The sequence below is a fragment of the Gymnodraco acuticeps genome, unplaced genomic scaffold, assembly GCF_902827175.1.
Source record: "Gymnodraco acuticeps unplaced genomic scaffold, fGymAcu1.1, whole genome shotgun sequence".
In the NCBI taxonomy this organism is placed as follows: Eukaryota; Metazoa; Chordata; class Actinopteri; order Perciformes; family Bathydraconidae; genus Gymnodraco; species Gymnodraco acuticeps.
In genome coordinates this window covers 2,163,644-2,173,291 of record NW_022992090.1, presented here as the reverse complement: position 1 = coordinate 2,173,291, position 9,648 = coordinate 2,163,644, and the positions used below count along the sequence as shown (strand labels likewise).

The window sequence follows — 9,648 nt, the reverse complement described above, 5'->3', positions numbered from 1 at the left end:
GAAACTAAATCCAAATGAGTTTATAAAAATAATGAACTCTATTTTCTTAACATGCTTTTGCTCCCTCTCCTTTACAAGTAAGTGCAACATACTCAATTATAATTAAATATATTGCCATCAAAATAATATATAATGGAAAGTTTGAGGTCGTCCAAAGGAGACGATCAATACCCCTTTCCAATCTGCACTATAAATATGAAGGGACAAGCTCAGCTCAAAGCCTGCAAACAGCAGAGAACATCCAGCCTGGCTCTGTCCTCAGGTAAGCACTAACCAGCACATCTAAGGCTCACAATGTACCACTATTTAAGTATAACCTGAACCATGGAAACAACATGTAATTACATTATCAAAAGTAAAAGTATGTATACTTTAGATTTGTATATATTTGAATGTTTTTACTGATGCATTAGCAGCTTTTTTTAATGGTGTAGGTGGGGGAAGTTATACCTAATTTATATATCGCATGTACTGTATAGCAATGCGTTTTATCATCTACACCTACAGTAGTATATGTTTTGAAAAACCTAATCTGTAAAGTCATCAGTAACTGTAGCAGGTTGAGACAGACAGAAGTAAATAGAGGCCTTTAACTTTCTGTCACCTCATCCCCTGTGTGACCTCCAGCCAGATTTAAGGACAGGGACAATGGGCAGGTCAGGTTAATGTGTCAACAACTTTGGCTTTCAGGCCCCATTGTGAAATCCTCATGTGAAAAAGTGCAGGCCACGTTAAGCTGTCATAGCAGAAAGGGAGGGTTTACAGTCTAATCTTAGCGATTGACCCTCTGGTATAAAATGCTGCCGGTCGCAGAGAATTAGTGTGGACATGCTGCTTGATCACTGAGCCTCCAACCATTTCCCCTTTCTCCCAACAGTTTACCATCATCTTCATCAGCCATGGGTGTTGCCTACAGCGTCGTAGAGTAAGTGAATCGAATCATCAAGATAGCGGTGAACATTGTTATGCCAGCTCCTGAATATAGTTGCGTAATCTGGAGTTCAATCAAACGGTACTTTGGTTCACTTGTTTCAACACATTCAAGCAAGAAAATGTAAGCTTAGAACTGCAAAGACCTTTTAATCACAAGAAAGTTTGTAATCCAATCTTCTAATTGTAGCGATCAGTGTTCTTGGTGTTTTGGCAATTGCTACAAATGTGCAGAGAAAGCAGGAGTTAAATAAGTCATTCCAAGGTAGGAAGAGGTTTACTCTGAAATGAGTACTGTAACTGCTATTAACAATGGGATGGATCTCAGCCTCATTTTGCTCTGACGTTGCTCTCTTTTTGGGAAGGCAACATAATTCAAAACAGGGGCTCCTCCTTCCTATTCCTGTAATCAGCTTTCATCAGCCCAGCATGATTAATGCCTGAAAACATTCAAAGCATGCTTCACTTTCCTGCTATTCATGTCCAGGCATGACTCACAAGATAATAGAGGTTTAAGAGTGACATTCTTTAACTTTGAATTTGATTTATTTCTCATGAGAAATAGAGAGGTTGGGCCAACTGTCATTATTGCTCAAAAGTTAAAAGAGCAACATACTGCATGATTGATCTGACCATACTGATCTGAATGTTATAGATGCATTTACTGGATAGCAGATAAGATAATGTAATAGTTATCTGTTTATTTATTTTCTGATACAGTAGGTAATTGTAACCTCTAATATTTCATGATAAAAGCCCTTTGCTTTTCAAGTTCAACACTAATGCTTTTAGCGAAAGCAGGCTGCATACTACACTCTAATCTGTTGAGGTACAATATAAAAATGTAATTTCTTCTTTTGCTTCTACAGGGTGGACCATTTCAACACTTTCTTTGTGCAGTTGTCCCCACAAATCTACACTAAGGGCAACAAGAGGCATCGCAAACCCCGCTTCCTGTTCAGCGAGAAACACCAGAAAGGCTTTCTTGTAGTGGAGAATGAGAAGGCTGCTGTGATCAACAAGCTCCTCAGTGACCCTGTCTACCCCACTGCTAACAACTGGGAGGTAAGATTTGCAAAAATGCACACATGCTGTTAATATGTCACAAAATCCCTCTGTGGCTCTCTGACGGCAGACAATAAACTCCACAAGTTTATAACATTCCTGTGTAGTATCTCTGACTTACAGTAAGTGAGGCCCTAAAGTGCTTGGCCGTTATCCCAGAGGTTGTGGGCAAACCCACTCTCTCTATATATGGACATCCTATCTCTAGTACCCTCCTATAATCCCAGAACCCCGCTTAACTTTCCAGTTCCAAAGAAAGGAAACTGTTAAATGTAAGAGACAACCAATGAGAGGCCCCACAACCACAGTGTCAAACCAATAGGGTTTCTGACACAAAGGGTGGAAGTAGACCGAAGAAAACATAAGTGATGAACACTGCTGGCAGATTTTTGAGAGCAGACATGTGGATTTGCAGAGCACAGAGCTTGAAAGCAGAAACTATGAAGCTGCTGCCAGATAATATCAAGGTGCTTTATTTTGCCAGTGACTATGTGGAGCCGTATGTTGAGGTATGTAATCTTGTTAGATGTACTGCATTTATGATGTAAAATGTTTCTTTACTTTGGGTGGAAAATACATTTTTGTAGTTCCTGATATTATTGCATAATTGATATTACATGTGTTTTGTGAATGGTATTATTATGTTTTATATATCACGGTTATCGCCAATGTCTGTAAATAGATATTTTTCCATGCATCCTTACACAAGTTGTGATCCAGCTATCCAGTTATGAATGATTTTGTGATGAAGTTTGTTAAGGCACCACTACCGGCGCAATAACATGTTGACCCTTCAGCTTTTCAAGTCTGTAATGGCGCATTTCCACTGCAGCGTGTAGCACGGTTTAAGCTTGCCGTGCCAAACCCAGCCCGTTTTTTGTTGCGTTTCCACTAGGGGTAGTTCTGGCTAACGGGTACTGTTTCACAGTTTGTCTGGCCCTCCAAAATCCAGGTTCTTTCCGGGCCAACAACCGGGCTGAGTATGCTAAACTAGAGAGAGAATCGCTGGCAAGGGGGCTACAACTACAACACAATGAACATATTTGACCGTGATTTAATTGTAATACACGTTTCAAAATGATGCCGAAGTAACAACATACTGATACCGGTTAGTAAAAACCATGAATTAATGCTTTGACAAGTCTGCAGACAGACGGCAGGCGAAATACCTTTTTTTAAATGCGTGTTTTCTGAATGGATATCGGCTAAGCTAACGCAGTATATGCTCCGACCGTCCACACTCACAACAACGGCCTACAGACATAAATAAACCAGCGACTGTATTCGCCATGACACAGACAGTCTGTGGTTTGTACTTGTTTAACTTTTGTCTAGTTTCTGAACAGATATGAGGAGCTGTGAGCTCTGAGTGCTAACAGCTAACGGCTGTGTTGTTTTTCTGTGGTTCGCACTGAAGATGACGTCACGGCTCCGCCTACACTGCGTTACTATAGTTACTGCCTCAGCTACTAAACTGTAATGAAAACGCAGCATAAAGTGAGCCTGGCCTACCAAGGCCCTGCAGTGGAAATGCGCCATAAATGAATCACTCAACCACAAGTTTCTGTATGTGGTGTGAAGGAAGCTTTCGTTTAGTTTCATTTTGTGTCCTCCTCCAGATTATCACAGTAAAGGACCCCAAGCGGCGCCTGAGTCTTTGCAGCTCAGGATACTCGGAGGGGCCGGATTACCAGGAGGAAGTTGAAGATGCTCTTCCTGTTCTGAGCGACGACAGCCAGCTGTTTGAAGACCACCACCTGGAGAAAGTACGTTATATCCGGCCTCATTTAGAAATGATCTAAGTACACAATTTAACAACGATTCCTGCCAATTACATATGAGACCATTTAATTAACATCTAATTTTTCCTACAGCTTACTGCTCACATGCCAGTGAGGACCCAGGTCCATCCCTGGCAGCTGGTCTACAGCACGGCCATCCACGGGAGCAGTCTAAAGACTCTGTACAGGAATATGGCGGGTCTGGAAAGCCCTGTGCTGCTGGTCATCAAAGACACACACAAAAAGGTTTGCACCTTAATCTTTACTCGACAAGGCTGTTCTTCAAATAAATGTAGTCAAACTGATTATTAAATATGTGAGTACTCCTTAATGACCCGATGTCTTGGTCCTTGCAGGTGTTTGGGGCTTTTTCTTCCGATCCATTTAAAGTCAGTAAATACTGCTACGGCACGGGAGAAACCTTCCTGTTCAGCTTCAATCCTGACTTCCAGGTAAGAGTGGACTTCCACTTAGTGTGGTTAAATAATCTTATCTATCAGCAAGCCTGATTATTGGTGTATTATTATTACCAGTAAAGTTTGCAACCATTTAAGGCAATTCTCTATAATAGGTGCTTAACAAATTCTCAGGAAATATTATGTGTCAGAAAAAAACATTTTTGAGGAGCAAGAATTGCATTTTACTTTTGAAACATTTTACCAAGATTGAATGTAAGTGTAATGTATTTTCATTTTGTTCAGGCATACAAATGGAGCGGTGAGAATTCCTACTTTGTGGGAGGCAACTTGGAATCTCTGCAGATTGGCGGAGGAGGGTAAGTAATGTGGTTATTGACCGTATATAATAGTAACTTTAAGTGCTACCTATCGGATATCTGAGACTGCAGCATCTAAGAGCATACAACATGATCTGCTTTAAAAGGTTTTGAAATTAAAGTTGTATTATTTCCTCTTCTGTAGGGGTGGATTTGGCCTGTGGCTGGATTCTGATTTGTACCACGGCTCAAGCTTCTCCTGTCCCACCTTCAATAACGAGTCTCTCTCCACCAAGGAAGACTTTATCGTACAAGACCTCGAAGTCTGGACTGTGCAGAGATGATGGTAGAACATCTTAGAAGATGAGCTTAAAACAAAAGCAGAAGCCACTGTCCTGTTTGGAGTTAGAACATGCCAAGACTTCAAGGAGCATGTGTGGTTTAAGCCACTGCTGTAAAAAACCTGCTAGAATAGCTGCTATCATCGGTGTAGCCGGCTCAGATCAGCCCACATACAGTAGAAGCCTGTTCTAGCGCTTCTCTGGCTGTCTGTTTCCGCTGGCTCAACCTGTGCCTGTTAAAGACAAGAGGCAATCCTGCAATCCAGGGTGCTGCTGTCTTAAACGGCAGGCTATTCTGGCTGCTGCTTAGACCAGTTAGCAACTGGCGCTTTAAGCCCTACATGCCATCCTTTTGCTTTGGGAGCATTATAATACAAAGTTCACAGTAACACTGTTGAACAAAAAGTGTCTAACTACTGCAAGCACATTCAGAATTTCAGGGAAAACTATTCCAATTTTCTTTCAGCCATGTGTGTTTGAGACATTTCAAAAAGCGTATTTAAAGTATTTATCTGCGTGAAAGTTGGTGTAAGAATAAGTGTACACATATTCTATTATTATGACAAACAAACTTGAAGACAGAAAGAGACAACAAACTAAACTAAAGGGCACATTTTTCACATCCTGGTAAAACGCTTCAACAGATGCACTCTGGAATATGTTTGTAATTTGTTGTTTTCTATCTTAAAAAGGCTTGTTTTAAATGTTGTCGTTTTTGAAAACTATACTGCTGCAGTTCGAACCACTCAGGTTAAGAAAAGTTAATGATAGAGTTGCCCAACAAACTTCTTTACTTTCTGTGAGGTGTGTGGTTATACATATAAATAAAGGAAGAGACCTCAACTGTTAACTGTCACTTCCGTTTTTGGAAAGTCTCACCTGTCTGCCTATTTGCATACATAGACAATATTTTACATGCTTTTATGTGAATGTTATTTAAGTAAAATCTAAAAAGTAAAGCAAGCTACATTTTTGGGCTGTTTGTTTGTTTTTAAATTGTTTGTATGTAAACCAGAAGGTGCTGGTACTGCATGTGTCATTTTGTGGAACCACATAACAATTTTGGCTATCCTTGCAACAAACAATGTGTTCATAGCTTTCATAGTTTATTATGAATACATCTTTAAAACAACATCATCTTTTCCACTGAGTAGCCTACGCTGTTTTTAATGCAAAAACAGGATTGGACTATACTGTATTTGAATTGTCATAGTTTTGTGACTCTCATCCTTTATACAGTCTATGCTCTCATCACACACTGATGCTGCGATAAAGAAAACAACCACATTGGCCTTTTCCTGATAAATAATCACACAAAAACGTAAAAAGGGGATGTAGTAGACTGTAGAGAACAATTGTGAATTGTGAACTTGCAAACAACATGTTTGCTGTAAATGTTCAGGCAGCTGAAAGCCTACTCACCCATCAAAGCTGCAATGCCACAAGCTTACAGGACAGGACACCATGCATGGAAATGACCCCGTTCAATGACCTGCACACAAATGGAACAACCTAAATTGAGATATTAATACAGTACAATTCAGAAGAAAAGAGGTGGTTCTATGCCTTAAATGTCACTGTTCATTGGGGCCTTGCTAGCCCTGGAAGCTTCACAAATAAACACAACACAAGCCAATTTGACAACAATTGCACAGCATTAAAACAAATAAAAAGTACCTTAAAAAGAAAACATAACAAACTACACAGTTGGGACAACGGGAGCTGTCCCTGAGGGAAAAAGCGTGTATTTTTTCAGATAATTAGCAAAAGGCTAATGCTAGGTCAAACAAAAGGACCATCATTCCAAAAAAGAGGGAGCGAAAAGTTAGAAAGAACTGTAAAATAAGTCACCATACGTTATATATTGAACCACGTCGCTCTCTGGTGGCAGCATTCGTCCCTTACAATTGCAATCTGTAGCGACACTCCTTTAGTTTCCCTTGTGAGCTCGATGAGCTCCGGGATAGACTGCAGGACTTTCTGTTGACAGTTCACAACAATGGCAGAAATCGAAGCAGCACAACCGGCTCAGGTTGATGTTTCCAAAAGTAGCAACGACCCAGCTGAAGGATATGAGAAGAAATGTATTTTCTGCAAGATTGTAAACAAAGAAATGGGAACGGAGCTTCTTCACTGTGTGAGAATATGGCAATGATTAAATAATGTTGAGTGTCAAGCTAGCTAGCTTTAGCCTGCTGCCTTTGCAAAACACTTGTGTTAATAAGCAGCCCTGTGACAAATAGTGACTTTGTGAATATATAGCTAGAGTCGAAGTGTGATTTTCTCTGAGACCATCTTAGTTTACTGAGCAATTATTTTATATAATTAATGCTATTGATTATAATAATAATAATAATAATTCCTTACATTTATTATAGCGCTTTTCCAGATGCTAAAAGCGCTTTACAAATACACATTACACATATCATACATGCAATGGTCATGTACTGTGGACAATACCCACAGGAGCAAGTTCAGGTGAAGTGTCTTGCCCAAGGACAATATAGTTGTCTGCTTGTGTTTCCCCTAAGGTTATTGTGAACGTATACATTAATTGTGTCTACTCTCAGTGGAGCTTTCCATTTTAAAACCACAGCTGTAGGAGAGATAAAGCTTAAACGACATTTACCCGGGTAACTGACATGTAGTCAAAAACTAAGGTTGGTTCTTCAGTAAACACTTTAGTTTCACCCTACTACGCTGCTTCTATTCATGAAGCTGATCCATTCATCTGTATTTGATGACTTGATTATTTCTCTCTGCTGCAGGATGAGGAGATCTCATGTTTCAGAGACATCAAACCTGGAGCTCCTCACCATTATCTGATCGTACCAACCAAACATGTAGGAAACTGTAAATCACTCCGCAAAGAAAACGTGCCTTTGGGTAAGGTTTAGCTACACTACTACTGCTACTATTGCTTATGCCTGTGTAAGGGTTGCTCTTGTAACTATTTACAGACTGCTGCACTTTATAGCTAACTAATAATGTGAAGTGGAACTTTTAACTTGTGTTAACTATTTGCCACTAAATTAAATATGTTGCTGTGCTGTATTTTTAATGGGAAAGTGTATTATGTTCAAAAAGTAACACAAGCTTTGGTTGTCATACCCAGTGAAGCGCATGGTCGAGACAGGGAAGGAGATCCTCCAGAAAAACAACATAACAGACCTCAATGATGTCAGGTAAGCTCGACTCAGTGGTACTTAGTTGCTACAATGGGACTATGGGAAAACATTCCTTAAAAGCTTTTGTCACTTGATCAGCAGGTCATGGTCCAGGTCAGTATGTCTGTTATCAAATAGCATTATTTAAGGTTTATTTTCCCTTTACAACCAACCACCACAATAATCATCACTGTGACTGTCAAATGAACAAATCAACAGTCTGATACAGCTCAAAGATAACAAACATTATACTATCAGTACACCCTAACAGTATCCCAATGGAAATGGATCATCTTCTAAAATAAATAGATAACATATCTTAAAGGGGCACTTAAACTGTGTAAACTTTTAAAACTTGTCATATCTTAAGCTAGTGAGCATGTGTGCAATACAGCTCTTTCCTTTGTCTGCAGGTTTGGTTTCCACTGGCCCCCCTTCTGTTCTGTCACACACCTACACCTTCATGTCCTGGCGCCTGCCAGTCAGATGGGCTTCATGTCCCGCCTCTTCTACAGACTCAACTCCTATTGGTTCATCACAGTAAGTTCCACCTTCAAAAACCTGAATCTGCAAATATTGGAATCAGCAGTTCAGACTTTAATTAAATCAGACATTTTAATATTTTGCAGGCGGACCAGCTGATTGAGCTTCTCAACTCTAAAGGAGACACAAACTGATCACACACCTTCAATACTTACAGTTCTTGACTTTTAACTTCTTTCTTCTTGAAGATGCCATGTTTGATGATACACGCTAACATTTATGTTAATTTATGTTAACATTTATGGCTTGTAATGACAGTATTTTAAACTGGTGACATATTAGTAATGGAAGCCGAATCGTGTTTCTTGCTACTTGAGATGTGTTAGATATGACACACGTTTTTTTTTCAAATGTTTTTACAGAAGAAGATCATTCAATCTTTTTTAATATCGGACGTAATAAAAATGCACGTATTGTATGGACCAAGGAGCAAACGGTGATATTCACCTGTTTCAACTATTAACACCAAAGGAGGCATTCTTATTTTTTTAACTGAATGTGAATGTGTGTTGAGTACAAGAATATAAAGCCCATATGAATAACAAGCTTTTTTGATACCTTGATATGCTTAATGATTTGGAAATCAGATTTGATGCATGTATAACTGAGAAAAAGTATAAGTAAGGAAAATGAACTAGTGTTATTCATATATTGATATAACATTTTGGACAGCTGTGAGTTCCTCAGCTATGTTAATGTATTTATTTAATGATGTAGAGAGTAACATCTTCATTAACTATGTACTGTAGGGCTCCTTTACAACAAAAGCAGCTACATATTAATGAGCTTGACAAAAAAACGAGGCATTTGTTTAAAAATGACATTTGATTTCATGAAATTCTGAGGATTTTTGAAGTTAATGATTTGAACTAACCTGTTGGTGAATGAAGTGAATATGTATGCTATGACGAAACTGCTGTATACTAGGGAATGTAAAGAATAAACATCATACTGTATATACTGTATGATGTTGTATGCACTTTAAGAATTAATTTAACTAAGAATAAATAATAAATTGCCAGCTCTCAGTGTGTTCCTAATGCAGTGAGTCCTTGGTATCCGTTTACTCCTCTCTTCAGTCATTAGTTTAACTACAGCAGCCAGTG

At 39.1% G+C, this 9,648-nt stretch overlaps 2 protein-coding genes across 6 annotated transcripts; both read left to right on the top strand.

Moving 5' to 3' along the window:
- The first annotated feature begins 246 nt into the window (after positions 1-246).
- LOC117537458 (nuclear receptor coactivator 7) lies at positions 247-5,682 on the top strand. Of its 4 annotated transcripts, XM_034202685.1 has the most exons (8): positions 247-262; positions 878-925; positions 1,800-1,995; positions 3,615-3,761; positions 3,870-4,022; positions 4,133-4,228; positions 4,478-4,551; positions 4,697-5,682. In XM_034202685.1, the coding sequence occupies exons 2-8, from the start codon at positions 900-902 to the stop codon at positions 4,833-4,835; spliced, it is 831 nt and encodes a 276-aa protein (XP_034058576.1). In that variant the 5' UTR covers positions 247-262; positions 878-899; the 3' UTR covers positions 4,836-5,682. The 4 variants fall into 4 exon arrangements, with proteins under 4 accessions (XP_034058576.1, XP_034058575.1, XP_034058574.1 ...); XM_034202684.1 differs by lacking the exon at positions 247-262 and having other exon boundaries at positions 796-925; XM_034202683.1 differs by lacking the exon at positions 247-262 and having other exon boundaries at positions 910-1,012.
- Positions 5,683-5,970: 288 nt separating this feature from the next.
- Positions 5,971-9,566, top strand: hint3 (histidine triad nucleotide binding protein 3). Of its 2 annotated transcripts, none has more exons than XM_034202690.1 (5): positions 5,971-6,969; positions 7,601-7,718; positions 7,948-8,017; positions 8,413-8,539; positions 8,610-9,566. In XM_034202690.1, the coding sequence occupies exons 1-5, from the start codon at positions 6,832-6,834 to the stop codon at positions 8,616-8,618; spliced, it is 462 nt and encodes a 153-aa protein (XP_034058581.1). In that variant the 5' UTR covers positions 5,971-6,831; the 3' UTR covers positions 8,619-9,566. The 2 variants fall into 2 exon arrangements, with proteins under 2 accessions (XP_034058581.1, XP_034058580.1); XM_034202689.1 differs by having other exon boundaries at positions 6,417-6,969; positions 8,629-9,566.
- Positions 9,567-9,648: the final 82 nt, after the last annotated feature.

Excerpts from the sequence above, each read along its gene's own strand:
- LOC117537458 (XM_034202683.1), top strand. The coding sequence starts at position 966 with ATGCCAGCTCCTGAATATAGTTGCGTAATCTGGAGTTCAATCAAACG. Across the intron at positions 3,762-3,869 it reads AAGACCACCACCTGGAGAAA|CTTACTGCTCACATGCCAGT; the intron begins GTACGTTATATC and ends TTTTTCCTACAG. Across the intron at positions 4,552-4,696 it reads CTGCAGATTGGCGGAGGAGG|GGGTGGATTTGGCCTGTGGC; the intron begins GTAAGTAATGTG and ends CCTCTTCTGTAG.
- hint3 (XM_034202689.1), top strand. The coding sequence starts at position 6,832 with ATGGCAGAAATCGAAGCAGCACAACCGGCTCAGGTTGATGTTTCCAAA. Across the intron at positions 6,970-7,600 it reads GAACGGAGCTTCTTCACTGT|GATGAGGAGATCTCATGTTT; the intron begins GTGAGAATATGG and ends TCTCTGCTGCAG. Across the intron at positions 8,018-8,412 it reads ACAGACCTCAATGATGTCAG|GTTTGGTTTCCACTGGCCCC; the intron begins GTAAGCTCGACT and ends CTTTGTCTGCAG.